Here is a 15,176-nt window from a genome sequence, read left to right on the forward strand (position 1 = left end):
AACAACCTACAGAGCTCAAAATGGGGAAAAGAAACATACTAGGTCACAATTCTTCACCGTTTTTGTATACAGACCAAAAAAAGGTTTTTTAAATGTGTGTTTGTCCTTGTCCCAAGAAGGAAATTGTTCACCTCAGACAAATAATCACTGTTATTTGAAAGAAGTTATACTGCTATACACAGGTAGAGGTGCATACACTACACACTGTACACAATATACAATTAGAGATCACTACTAGGATCAAGGAAATTCTGATTTATTGGGATTCTAAGCACTATTCAGTATATTGGTAATAAAATCTTGCCTGATGTGAACTGGCCACAATTCCATGTAGGGTGCTGAAAAAGGTAAGAACGAACTAGACAGACAACTTGGTTCTTTTCAGCAATGCTGTATCAGAGTAACTGAAGAAAAGTGCCTTTCAGTGTTAAAGTAAAATAAAGTCAGAAGAATATCTGCCTGTATCCTCGACTGAAAATTTTGGTCAAGTTCCACTTTCTGAAAGGGAGAGCCCATTCATACTACCTACTTTACTGATTAATTTTGCCACCCCTGAAGAAGTTTTTGTTTACTTTCAGGAATTGCTGTATCTTCTGCAAGAGCCTACTGCCCACATACTGTTGGATCAAATTACAGTGTCCTGGTTTCTGATACCTCCAGGCAAGGCTTGTGGAGCTCCAAACTCCAGAAGTTCACAGGCATTTCAAAGCTGCTTCTGTTATTCCTCAAACGCTCTCTGCTGGAAGCCCTGTAGCTGGAATTACTAATGCCATGAAGGAAACTGCTCCAGGTATCCCTATCTATTTTTTTTAAATAATGACTGAGATAAAAGAACAGGTTTTTTTTAGTAAATTCAAATAGGAACTTTACACTTCAGCAGTCATTTCTGAGTTCTTTCGTTTTTACTTGTTTTGTTGTTGTCTTCTTTTTGTTTGTTTGTTTTTAAAAACAAGAGGAAATATTTTTGGTGCAATCCATGTGAAAAAGGCTCCACATAGAAGGTAGTAAAATCCTATATGCCACAAAATAGCATAACATTTTACTTGCAACAATTTTAGAAAAAGAGGTTGGTATGTAGTTTCATTTCTCTTCTCTTGAATATTACTGAATTATTCTCTGGATAGCCTGGTATAACCTTCCAAAGAATGTGGCCATTACTGAAATACTGCACTGAAAATATTTGAGTCCCCTTTACTTTTGCATCACTTCTCATATATTATGACTTCAGATTTTAGAATTAAGATGATGCAATGGGAATCTTTTAAGCATTTATTAAAATTATGCAAGAGTACAGCACTATTTGATTTGTGACAATGGATAATCTATTAGCAATACTGCTGTTTGCATACACCATACAATTGCAAGGATTTCAAACAGCTACTTTTCAGCTTGAAGTGTGAGAATTCCATTCTGGTAAGAGATATCTGATACATTTCCATTTCCTCATTCTTATATTTTATCATTTTGTAAAACTATTTTTTGGCTATCACCTCCTTCCTAGTCTTTGAGGGAAATTTTCTGTACAAGCTCGCTGTTCTGGATTGGGCACTGTGAAGAATGAAAAGTATTCTATTGCAGGGGGCTGGAGGAGCACCCCTCCAGTCTGGCTCACTAATGTTTAAGATTATAAGACATTTAACCTTCAACAGAGGAGTTGCTTTGAGTTTAAGCTTCTTCTCACTGACCATTTTGATTGCTGAGGTTTTAAAAGACACACGCAAATATTCCACAGCACAGAATAAAGGTAACTAGGTCTTTGAGAAGTTTATACGGAACTCCAGCAGTTGATTCCTTCAAGCTGAGTAGAGAGAAGCAAAAAATGAACAGCTTGTAACAAACTAGTGAGACATGTAAGAAAGAACATTCCCCATATTAATCTTACTTAATACTGGGATTGACATGATGCTTTAACAGCAAAGAGGAAGATCCCATAATAGAGGAAAGCCTCCAATCTAAACTGATCTGGAGGCACCACTTATTTTAAGTGATGATAATTTTAGAGGTCTTTACATGCCTGATTATAGTTTCTATTTTAAAGCACCATAAACAGTCTATTATAACTGAGTGGACAAAATTCCATTGATTCTTTAGAAAATAAACTTAAAGTAGAAAGCTTGCTACTAGCTCTAGTAATAAACTGATTAGTTTTCACTCTATGCAAAGAAAATGGAACAATATTAAGGTGAATGAATTTAGGTTTATATCAAAAAAAAAAAATCAAGGATTATGCTGCCAGGGAGTGAAGGATTATCATCACTTACCTCCCTCATCCAGAAGCTTCCCACTCAGGGGCTGGGATGTATCTGAAGAGTAACATGTAATGGAAATTTGTAGCATTAAATTAACTGCAGCTGATTGGAAGCACCTGATGGAGAAGAGGTGAGAATACCTGCTGTTTTAGAAGCGTGAATAGGATAATCCCAAAATCTGACTTTCTGGTCTTCTGCCCTCACATTAACTATTAAGCTTAAAATTTGTCTGAGCACTGGGAAAAAAAAAAAATACTACAACAGTCAGTTACAATAAGCTACTGGAGAGTAGTTTTCTAAACCAGTAAAAATAATACAAAGGATCAAGTTATGGTTTAAATGAAACCATAATCCCATGGCATCAGTAGTCAAATAACCAGACAATGATGTTTAGCATCAAAGGGAGATAGAAGTTTTCATTGATCAGTACAGTGACACAGCCAAAAAAAAAAACAAACCAAAACACACCTATCAACTCCCCAATAGAGTATTTAAATACTTAAGTCAAGGCTGCAGGAAACAAAATCTTACCTAGTAAGCGTGTACTCCCTGAGTCCTGAATGCAGGTTCATGGCGGAAAAAGTACCTATGCATCCACGCAATCGTTTATCTCGACCAATCTTCCACGTTACAAACAGTGGGCTGTTTTAGGGAAGAGAAGAAAAAAAAGAGACATGATCACATAAGCAATATTGACAGTCAGTATGGAATTTCAGCAACTGTGCTCTTCCTTTTTGAGCAAGGGGAAGCCAAATGTCTAAAGTAACTGTATCTGAGGGGGGCACAGCATTTAGAAATGTACTTTGCCATTCTTTTGCCTGCTATAGAGACGTTGCTCACATAAAGTAGCAGGAAGTAAGACTAGTAGAATACTTAATAGCCAGAACGAAATTCTGCTTGGTAGCACACACAATACACTCAATGTCTTGCACTGTTACCAGTTAGCCTTCTCTTGAGAATGGGAAAAGCCTCTCCTTAGACATCTATAAATAAAGAACCTTTAACAGAAGAGAAGAATACCTGTGACACATTAACCAGCCCTCCACCTGAACACACTTTTGTCTTTAACACTGTGGACAAGAAACTACCAGAAATCCTTGGAAGACACGCAAGTTTAGGAACACTCTCCAAACTTAAAGGACTACCTGAACAAAGGATATTCTTTCCATGAATCCCACGTCACCTACAGTCAGCATTTAAGAATCTCAAACAAACAGGAGTGGAGCAAAACCCCTAGTAAGCTGTATACATTACCATAATATAAGTGTGACCATTGCAAAGAAATATTTCTGTTAACAAACAGTTTTGTATTAATCCAGAAACTAAGTGAAAAAGGAATCAGTCAACTTTCTGGGACCAAAGTTTTCATTATATTTCTGTAGCATTGTATCAATACACAAACATCAGAAAGCTACACAAACATGAATTTCTCAAGGAATTGCACACAGCTCCTGGATAAGCAGTCCTCTCAGCTCTAAGATTTGTAATCCTGAGACAAACAGGTGTGTATAGAGAAGAAAAGCATATGAACATACATGTACACAAAATCTCTCTATATATATGTTTTCCAGAAAGTAGACAAATCAAAGTGAATTACACAAACACACCTGCACTTTCTCTTACTAGTAGGCTTAAGAATACTGAAATGACTTCTTATTTTTTGACACAGTACTCTTGATCACAAGTAGGGCCATGTTTCTGCAGAACAAACCTGCCTTCAGCTCCTTCCCCTTAAATCTGGTTTTAGTTTTTGTGAGAAGGCTTTTCAGGCATAAACATGCATCACTCATGGTATGAAGGCCAGAGCCATGCTGCACAAAGGCTGACAGAAGCAAGGTGCACTACTGACATTTAGAACACCTGCAACCATCTCAGACACTTAAGGATGCTTGACTCTCTCCAAACCTACCTGATTAGGCACTGCTCACCAGCATTTTGTGCATGTACAAGCCACCATGCTGAATATGCCTCGTTTCTCTTTATAGCTTTTTTCTCTCCATAGTGTCCTTACCATACAGCCCACAGTCATTGCTATGAAGATCAAGATGTCTAACATGAGTTAATCTATCTCAGGCTAGCATCTGAGAAGAGGAGATTACAAAGCAAATGTAATTACCATGTGTGCCTTTAAGGAGGGGAGCAGATCCAGAAGCACAGATAGATTAAAAAAGACAAGTGGACTACATCCAAAAAAAAAAAAGAAAAATAATCTTTATCTGTTACTACTATCAGTGGCAAGTAACGAGCAAGATTAACAACACTGAACTATAAATCAGCCTTTGGTAATTATGTCTTGTCTGACTCCTTTTCAATGACCAGTAAAAAAAACAACAAAAAAAGTTTCTCTGTAGTTTGTGAAACAGAGAACCTCCTTTTCCAGCCATGCTAAGTTTCTTACGTTATACCAAGGCTAAGAGCTTTAATATCTGAGAAGCTCAGTCACTGCACAACTGCGTCAATCACTGGACAGTGAGACCCAGACAGATGTAACTGTACTGGAGGCATACACATATGGACGTGTGTGTCATTGGACTCCCACTTCATCCCATAGCGCATACTCCCTTTTCTCCTTTCATCCCATTCGCTTTCTCTGGTGTGGCACAAGGTCTTCATCACACGGCAGGGAGAACACACACACACGCCTCTCAATCTCTGCTGCACCAGTGCAGCAGCATCCGGTCCTTTCACAACTTTCCCAAGCACATTATTGCCTGCTGGTAGAGCAACTTCCTCCTTTATTTGATTAAACTGGGCAAGTTCCCTTCTTTCAAGGACAATGAAGGGAAGAGGAAGCTTGAGGCGTATCTTTCTTTTGGATTTACTTTCATTTCTTGTTGCTTTTTTTTTTTTTTTTGAGAATGAAACAAAAAAACACAGGACTTGATGACCCTTGTGGGCCCCTTCCAACTTGGAGTGCTCTATGATTCTCTGATAAAAAAAAAAAAAAAACAACGAGCATAAAGCCCAGAGGGACTCCTACCTCCCATTTAGCGTAACACAGAATGTAACACTATGACTTCTCCACTCAGATCATCAAGCAGCACTTGACTAACATTTTCAAGAAATGTATCCCAGTTCACCTAAATGGTACCAACAAAATTAGTAGATTGCTATGGTACTGAAAAAGCCTTTTTCCCACTTCAGAGAAGCAAGCCTCAGTAGGATTCAAATCGGACCTCAGGATTATTCTCTTGACCTTTATCTTTGGATTATGAGATTTATTACTTGTAATACACTTAGCAGTGCTATAATTCAGAGAAACATACATGCATTTACTTTCTTGTCAAAATGGAATTCCTTCTAGGATAGCCTCATTACTGCTACTTTAAAAGGACAAAATATCAGAAAATGTGCTGAGACCACCAAATGAATGTCAAATAGATTGTTGAAACATTTGCATGTGCTTTGAAGGTTCTTGTCAACGAATACAAAAAGAAAAAGTAAAGGTTATATAGCTGTATATTTGTACTACTACTAGTAACATGAACATACAAATCATACTGAATTTAAACCTCTATCCATTGGCTAAACAAACCATCACTGGTAGCTAGCTACACATGCTAAACAACACAAAAATCTGACTTGAGATATTTTTCCAATATTTCAGTTGCTGCTTCCCCCAGTCATGCCTCCATGTTCCCCAAGAGCTACTAAAGGTGTCAGCATGTCTGCATGTAAGATTTAAGCCTACTGAACAGAACTACTTTTCCTAATTACCTTCACAGACATCTTCAAAGCATAATATGGACCAAAGGTTCAGAGAAGTCAGTGACCCAAGAGGATTTTAACTCTTAAAATTCACGAAATAAGGCCAAAAGAGACCTTCAGGGCTCCTACTATCATAAGGAATAATTACATTATATAATTTTGTTCATAAATGATCTATATTCTTTATCTTAAAAAGCTCAAGAAATAATGGGACAAAAAAACCCAAAATGAAAAATTAGAAATTTGCCTTGAAACATCATTGAAGTTCAAGACCTCTGAAAATACTCCAATTTCCTGCCAAAACATATTCCCTGTCAGCTCGTACCTAGCTATTCTTGTACTAGCCTTGTCCTTTAGCTTAAGGAGTTCAATTCCCTTCCTGGTTATTATTCCCTGAAGCATTTACAGAAAGAACATATCAGCCTTCACTGTGCTGAGCTAAAGAGGTCACGTTCATTCAGTTTCCCCTTAAGCGGGTTCTTCCCATTCTGACCATCACAGCTCTCTACACCTTTTTCCAGTTTCAATTCACCATCTTGAAGATCACTGTCCAGAACTGTATTACAGAGGAGGGAGGGTCTTTTACCCACATTAGTGCTTCCATCTCTGAACTAGAAACACTGACTACTACATTTTAGGATCTAGTCTCACAGACTAATACACATCCAAGTCTGTCATTCACAACCTTACAAAGCATTTCTGTTCTTACACTAAACAAAGACAACAGAAAACCTGCTCATAGAAACAGACAAGCTATGCAAAGAATGTCTTTCTTTTTAGTAGCGTTCTTCTGCTTTTTATTGGCATCCTTGGTTTCAGCTGTTTGCCTCTTTTCTTCAAGCCTCCACTGCTCTTCTTGTGTTTTAAAGCCAGTAAAAATCCACAAATAAACTTGCCATTTAGCAGCCTCAGATCCCTCAGATCTCAGGTTTGCAGTACAGTGCCAAACTCCAGATATCAACATCAAGAACAGCTGAGTAAATATGTAACTTTTCAACTTGAAAAAAACACTTATTTTCCTCTTATTTTTTTTTTATTTTTTTTTTTTATGAGCAACATCTTGTTAGACCTGAAATGAAAGCCTGCACCTCCAGGCACTTGAAAGAAAAACAACAGAAGTGAAAAACTTCAGTAAAAGCAGAAGAGGATGCAGACGTGATACTCAGGAGTCCCTTTCATCCAGCCACGTAGGATATGCATCACATGCTGGAGATCTGGGTCGTCTTTTTGCCTAAAGAAGCTGGAGCCCACATATCCCACATGAATGCTAGAGTACATTGGGGTGGAACGCTCTCGCCTTTCTGGCTCAGGATCCCTCCCTCCCTCATACGAATTTTTTGGTTGTGTTTTTTTTTGAAACATTCATTAAAACAGATGCTGCACTTGCCTGCGAGGGCTCTAACAATCAGCTTCATGTCATCCTCTTACTCAATTCAGGGCGAAGCATCTTATTAAAAAGCAAAACAGCTCTGGGCTTGGGAGTGAGCCCTCTTGAACCAAGAGACTTGGAAACGTCCTTGTCTGATGGGTTACCCAGCTTCTCACCACAGTGCCAGCTACCTCTGACATACCCTCCTGCCAGAGCTAACAACAGAAGTCGGGCAAAGCACCCTGAAAACCCAGTACCTGAAAACTGGTGGAAGAGGCTTCAGAGTGTACAGAGGCAGAAGAGAACAAACCTAGACTCTAAGAAAATTCTGTAAATGTCCTAATTGTTCCTCTTTCATAAGGCTCTTTATTTTGTGTTTGGGGGTGTAGACACTGAAAAAATATTTCCATCTAAAGCTGCTTACTGGTGTCAGCAAACTCACAAGTGACCTGGAGATGATAAAACTTTCCATCCAGTCATTGCCTAATTTACTATTTATTGAAAAGTCTTGCCCAGCTCTAATCTAAATAGATCTTGCAAAGCAGACAACTGTTTCAATTATTTGCTGTGGGCTGCTATAACAGCTGATGGTATATTGTTTTTCCCCTACTTTCAGTTGGGAAACTGAATTAAAGAGACAGTTGCAACACCATAAAAGCTTAAAGTAATACTGCCTTTTTTTTTTTTTTAATATAAAATTGCAGTCATCAGAAGGGCCATACACAATTGTAATAAGAAAGAGATGTCATCTCCTTGATGGACTAAAACATATGCATGTATCCAATATCCTACTTATCCTAACCACTGACCTGACAGGCTAGCCAGAAAACGTGTGGCTGAAGCACAAGAGCATGGGTCACCCAGAGTCCTGCCCCATGTGTCACTTCAGCTACTTTTACGCCTTTTTTGTTAATGAAGAAACTGGGACAGCCCCGTACTTCAATTGACCATTGATCTGTTACAACTTGTAGAGAACTTATGAACCATACATGAAGGTTACAAGGTTTAAACCTATATAAATATCAAAAGAAAGCATCAAAGTATTCTCTTACATACCATGCTTACCCAATGCCCCAAGCATATTTCTCGTTAATGTTTCACAATAAAAATCCCCTAAAAAAATTAGTGACCTACTTGCTATGATACGTTACTGAAAATACTTCAACTGAAAGTAAAAGTGTGCAAGCTATTTTAGTAATCAGCTATCACAGTCAGAGTCAGCATGCTGGCACTGTGTAGTTAGCACTGTTAAAAATACATTATTTTAATATAAAGCAACACTGGATACAAGCTGACTTTTATTTACCAGTAGTTTTAATAGAAAAGGGAAGGGATTCTTTAATTTGGAAGGTGGAAGAGGCAAAAAGCATGAATACGTGGGTCTTTTCTTGTACCATTAGAAGCAGTATGAAAAGTTTCTCCTCTTTGTTATGGATAGGCAGAAAAAGAAGGGGGGGGAAGGAAGGAAGGAAAAAGGGGGGAAAGGAAAGGTAACAAATCAAAAATATTTCTCTACCTTTATGAAAGTTGAGTGAGGACTTATCTTTTTTTATTTCACTTGAAGATTCTCAAGTAATAGAAAACTCATAGGACTTGGAAGTGAAAAGAATTTAACTTCATGAGCTGAGAGCTCATGGTATTTAGACAGACATTTTAATAATAGCTATTTAACCTATCAACTTTTGTAACAAGGAAGGGAATAAAGTCTTTACAGGTCTAGTATTACTGACATCCAAGGCTGTAGGATCAGACACTTAAAAATTCAGAATAGTGATCCCTTTGTGGGACCAGAGTGCTTCTAATCAGCTCCAAGCACAGCACTCCCAAGAAGTGCTCTAAACAAGCGAAGTTGCAAAGGCAGTGGTTTCCTTTCTGTTTCACAAAAGTGAAAAAATGAACAATTCCTGAATTCCAGACATTTGATTTTTTTTTTTTTAAGTTAAAACTTTTTCTGTCTTATTCAGAATCACACTAAAACTGATAAGAATGCTGAACAGTCATGTAATAATGTTTCAAACTAGAACAAAAAGACAAAGTCTATCATCAGAACAGTCAGTTGAGATCCCTCGCACAACCAATGCCTTATTCAGAATCACACAAAGCAGTCTCCCTACTCACCGATGCAATCTAAGCTTTGTTATTCTCCAGGCTTTGGCATTTCCACATGCCACAATTCAATGAACTAATTCACATTACTCAATATAAGAGAATATAGCTTAATAATGAAGGAGGTGGGTGCATGCACACACACTGATAGCTTTATCAAGGGCATCTGCACATACACTTCAAGGCACGGGGAGGGTAGATATGTTGAAAGTATCTAGTTTGTGATGAAAGGGAAAACTTGATGGATGATATTATGGAGCTAGACAATTACAACAAAAAGCTGGTGGGCGCCTTTCTGGAAGAGAATCATAAAAGTACACAGTGTGCTCCAAGGACATTTTGGCTTACCAGATCTATGCTGGAAGAAATCTGGTAAGACACAAGAAAGTCAAGGAAGCTCTTCCAGCATGCTGGTGGCTCCTTTCCCTCCTATTCTTTTGTTGTTGTTTGTTTTTAAACTCAGAGGGTGTGGAAAACAAATTGAGAAGACCTAGATTTCATTCCAATAATTTCCTCACTATCTCTTCCCACTTGGAAAAAAAAATCTGAAGTGAGAGTGACCATGAAAACACAAGAGTTCAGGAGCCTTCAAAGGGGAAGAAGGGAGAATGGTAAAGAACAAACAAACAAAACCACCACAACCCACATCACCTATAATTGTTGGACCAATACAGCTAATACCAGCCAGGAAAAAAAAAAAAAAAAGTTGGCTAGAATAGGAAAAGACACCGTTCAAGCAAATTAGATTGTTTTTAAATACCTCGGACCAGCTAAATACAGCTAAGCTTTAACTTTAAAGTAACTGAAGCAATCCCAGAACTAAAATAGTTGTCTTCGAGAATGTGTAATCAAGGGATGAGATGCCAGGACACAGCAAGAGAGAAAATTTAAAACCTAGAGAAGACAAAAAAAGTGATACTTCTTCTTTGGCTGTGTGAATTTTAGGATGCTTTTGTTTATTTCAGCAAAACGAGCTCTGATTCCTAGAAAAATACTGAAAGAAAAATTCCTACAAAACAAGAAAATACACTTGTCAAGTTTGGCTGTTATCCATTTCATGCCAAAACAAACTTGCCTTCTCTAACAGGCCTTGCCTTAAAGGGAGAATTAAAACGTATTTTGATTTTAGTACGGCTTTTTGACGCTGTCTTTTAAGTAAGATAGCTAAACATGGTCCAGATGACTCATCTACAAAACAGGGTCAAAACCGTGCACCAGTGGAGTTCACCATAAAAACAGAGCTCTTTACCAAGCTGTGCTCTACAGAAACATATCCTGCATTTGGTATTGCTCGTGTCTTGTCTTAGTCAATGTTTTCATCAAGCGTCTGAGTGACTGGAAAGAATGCACTTAATAAACTTGCACCACAAGGACACACGCTGCAAAAATTAAGATCTTGTCACACTGAAGACCTGTATGGCAAGAGAAAGAAGGGAACGCTACAGAACATGATTTAACAAGTGAAGTTTTACATTCAGACAGGAATAATACAATTAACAATAGGAATAGATAACGTAGTAACTAGTGAACTTAGAGCATTTCTAACATTGAACATTGGGCCTGTATAGGAGGTCAAATGGGAAATCACGGAATCACAGAATATCCTTGGTTGGAAGGGACCCACAAGGATCATCGAGTCTAACCCCTGGCTCCACACAGACATCAGACCCTGTGTCTGAGAGCATTGTCCAAATGCTCCTTGAGCTCTGGCAGCTTGGTGCTGTGACCACGTCCCTGGGGAGCCCGTCCCAGTGCCCAACCACCTCTGGGTGCAGAACCTTTCCCTAACACCCAGCCTGACCCTCCCCTGTCCCAGCCCCATGTCATTCCGCTGGGTCCTGTCGCTGTCCCCAGAGAGCAGAGCTCAGCGCCTGCCCCTCCGCTCCCCTCGTGAGGGAGCTGCAGGCCACCATGAGGCCTCCCCTCGGCCTGCTCTGCTCGGGGCTGAACAATCCAAGGGACCTCAGCTGCTCCTCACACGTCTTCCCCTCCAGACCCTTCACCATCTTTGTAGCCCTCCTTTAGAGGCTCTCTAATAGTTTTAAGGTGAGGGTGCACCACCACAAACAAAAGCAGCAAGGCACTGATAAGGCCCAAGCCATCAGAAAGGACAAGGTTTTGGAATAACACTCCAAGAAAGGCGTTGACTAAGAGAAGCATCTAGAAGAGCCACCAGAGATCTGCTAGCTGTGAGCTAGGAAGAGATGGAAAAGACCGGGGTTTAGGCTAAGGAAGAAGAGTCTAAGTAGACATCTAAGAGCTATCAAATACGAAAAAGGCTTTTTGCAAAGGCAATGAAAACAATCTGTTCCCTATATCCTTGTTGGATAGTTCCAGAAGTGAAAGGATTCAATTATGGCAGGAAAAATTCAAGGTAGGTATTAACTTTAAAAATCTTAACGCTAAGAAACATGATTTCTGGGATTGACTGCCTAGAAAGATATGCAAGTGCCACCATCAGTGTATCTTAAAGGCCTTCACAAACAGACCACTGTCAGGAATACTGTAAATATATTTGATTCTGCCCTGTAATAAGAGACTAGACCAAATGTCCTCCTGATGTTTACTGCAGACTCATTTTTTGATTCTGTATGATGCAACCTAAAATAACAAAGGGACAATTCACACATGAAACTCTCTTTTAAATTGTGGGACAGATGACTGTCCTTACAAACCTCCAGGATCAAAACCAAAACATACAAGAAAAAGCACTTTCATCTTGAAAGCTTCTGCCCATTTATTTCTATGTAGTGGTATTACAGAAATGAACAGAGATATGAGTAACATTATCCATATTCTAAAGATCAGAAACCATTGTATTGCTTAAAACAATACAACTGAGTAGCTTCAGCGAGGTTCAAGGTACTATTCAAGGCTTCCTTCAGAGCTAAGCTCTTTCTGAATCAAGAATAGAAGCCAGTTTCCTCAGCACTTTGAACTACAAACTCAAAGTAGGCTCTAACGTGAAAAATTGAAGAAGTCCATGGATATCTTTCCTATCCTGAACACCAATATAAAAGCCCCTCAAAGGGTAATTTTTGTCCCTTTTTTCCCCTAGAATTAACACGCCTTAAAGACTTGTATAGTTTCTCCTTCGGCCCAGTTAGCCTAGATGCAAACTAAAAGCTAGTTTTTCCACTACAGTGCTACTTAACACATATTTTGACATGAGATTAAAAAACAACAAAACACTACTTGCTTGACTACTTTTACACAATAGGAAAAAGAATTAGCTGCTGAGTAAAGTGTCTGAAATCCATTATTCTGCCTGTGCCCAGTTACAGACACACACACACACTTTACCAGAATAATCATCTCCTCTAGCAAAATTCCAAAAGACTGGGACACGTCTGAAAAAACATTTCCCCTAACAGGAGGTAATTTAGTCTGTGCTAACATGCTTCTTCCTCCTGGGGAAATACACTGAGATTCTTAAAAACAGACTATGCTGCATTAGTCCCTCAACACACTCAGTCAACGAAGAAGGTTCATTACTGCCAAAACACAATGATCCAAAGACAAAACATCACAACATACCAGCTTCAGATGATAGATGCAAATTTCTACTTTAAAAACCTATAGAATTACTGAAAAAGTTAAAGTACTTCTGAGAGCACAGCATATTCTTTCAGTCATTGTCAGCACTGAATGCTTAAATTAGCAACTCTTTACACTCCTGTGCTTCAGAAAATCATTTGGAGATTTCTTTACCCATATAATGGATTTCACAGATTTGGTGGTTTTCCTGAAATCATTACATGCCCCAGAGAGATCAGCCTTGCAATCAAAACTTGAACTGCTAGGTGTGAATTTGTTAGCAAGTTCTGCTTATCTAAGCAGCTAATCTTAAGGAGGGTCAGCAAGCAGCTACTATTTTAAGAAAATCTAGTTTAAACAACAGCATAATCAGGGTTAAAAATAAAGATGAGCGCTTAATGGCAGGTCATTTTCTAAAGTGAACCTACAAGACCATAATTAAAGTTGCATTCAATTTATTAAAATTGAAATGATTTCACCAACTTAAATTAAAAATAGAAAAAGATTGATAGAAATTCACATATACAATCAGGTGATATGTTTGTTCATTCAGCTGAACGAACAGTGCTGTTGTTTTTGTATGCTACCATTATACAAATTGAGGCAATATGGGCAGCACTCCAAAAAAGAAAAAGGTACAAGTAACAACTTATGGGGTGGGGAGGCATGGAGAACATTTACGTATGTCCAAATGGACAACTCTCCATCAGACACTACTACATAGTGACAGAGTAAGTCTTTTGCACCTTTTCCCTCCAGCTCTCATAAGACAATCCACCAACTTCATGAAATGAATCGAGTTTCTATGACATGTTTTTAAGTTCTCTGTTCACTTTGCTAAAATAAATATTTATATGTAACAAAATCCAGAACTACTAAGAAATCACACAAGTTGATTATGCGGGCTTATTTAGTACTGCTAAAAAAAAATTTGAAGATTTGCAGTTCCACAGAGAAACAAAACCAGCAGCAAAAGTTAGGTTCTATGCAGACAGAGAAGAACTGCTCAGAACAAAGCCAGGTTTATGCACCTCTGTCTTAGAGCCCGAAAGTGTATTTGAAATAATTACTATTTTCAATAATTTATCATTTAATAATAATTATAATAATTAATTAAATAAATTATAATAAATAATTATTTGCAGCACCATATAACTGCATTTTCAGGAAACAAATTTAAAAACCATTGTATTCAAAACAGAGATGCTCTTCAGCACTGTAATGGTGCCAAAAACTACTCACTTATGCTGCAGCAGCTCCGGGCCACAGAGCTCCTGGAAATTCCTGGGGATGGCACCTTCCATGCAGGTCACCCATCCAATTGTTTGCAGTGTTGCCTAGGGGTTACTGATGCATCTTCAAGTCTATACGTCTGTTTTTAGGGTAAGACGTGAATTTTCCTCTAAACAGAATGTTTCTTCCCCAAATTTCCATAATGACAAACCGGACTGCGCATAAACTGAGTTTGTACGAGGGACTGATTTGTCATGGTGTTTGCACAAACATACAGCCAAGCACACACACGCTAACCAGAAGGATATACCGGTTAATCAACTCATACTGCTTCAAATTCCACTGCTTTAACTATGTTCCAGCTGCAGCTTTCTACCACCAACAACTCCCAGATCCATCAAGCAGTTTTACAACTCCATTAGCAAACGTCAAGTTTATACATCTGGATAGTTGCTAAGTCATCAAGTTAAATTAAGTCACCTAGAACTGGGTATCTCCAGAACATCAGTCCCTTAAGGCTGTCCTTCAGCCACTAAAGCCATTTGTATTTCCAAAACATTAGGATGAAATTTAACTTAGGATCCAACACAGATCTTATGCAGTTAGGACAAAAAGTATAGGCAAGAGAAGAGAAACTTCCTTGCCCTTAGAAAGCATACGGTTCAGGGCCTGAGCTCCCAATACAGCACAGTGGGTTTTTCTGCTCTGTTTTTAAAAATCAAACCTTAGAAACAGTTCTAGCCCATACAGCTGTGTAGACAGCTTTCCAAATATGACCCAAGTATTAGCCAATGCAACATCACAAGGTTATTCCAGCACCTTGGCTGCCAATCTTAGCAACAGTGTTAACACAGCCCTCGTGTTTACTATTTCTTGTCAGAATCATGCGTGCAACAGGGAAACCATTAGTCATTTCCAATTTCAAATAGTCTTTGCAACGATGAAGAACAGTGGCACGAAGCCGTTACCCACAC

General features: G+C 38.6%; 2 protein-coding genes across 3 annotated transcripts in view; one reads left to right on the forward strand and one right to left on the reverse strand.

Annotated features, from left to right (window-relative positions):
* Positions 1-15,176, forward strand: part of TMEM164 (transmembrane protein 164) — a 112,118-nt gene that overhangs the window by 92,020 nt on the left and 4,922 nt on the right. The window contains exon 7 of the mRNA XM_035541415.2: positions 579-790. Within this exon, the coding sequence (XP_035397308.1) occupies positions 579-767 (189 nt within the window). The 3' untranslated portion in view covers positions 768-790. The remainder of the gene's footprint in view (positions 1-578; positions 791-15,176) is intronic.
* AMMECR1 (AMMECR nuclear protein 1) overlaps positions 1-15,176 on the reverse strand; it is an 81,498-nt gene that overhangs the window by 41,943 nt on the left and 24,379 nt on the right. Inside the window, exon 2 of one of the 2 annotated variants that reach the window (XM_035541416.2) lies at positions 2,781-2,891. The exons of the other annotated variant lie outside the window; for it this stretch is intronic. Coding sequence (XP_035397309.1) covers positions 2,781-2,891 — 111 coding nt within the window. The remainder of the gene's footprint in view (positions 1-2,780; positions 2,892-15,176) is intronic. 2 annotated transcript variants of the gene reach the window in all.

The sequence above is a fragment of the Cygnus atratus genome, chromosome 13, assembly GCF_013377495.2.
Source record: "Cygnus atratus isolate AKBS03 ecotype Queensland, Australia chromosome 13, CAtr_DNAZoo_HiC_assembly, whole genome shotgun sequence".
In the NCBI taxonomy this organism is placed as follows: domain Eukaryota; kingdom Metazoa; phylum Chordata; class Aves; order Anseriformes; family Anatidae; genus Cygnus; species Cygnus atratus.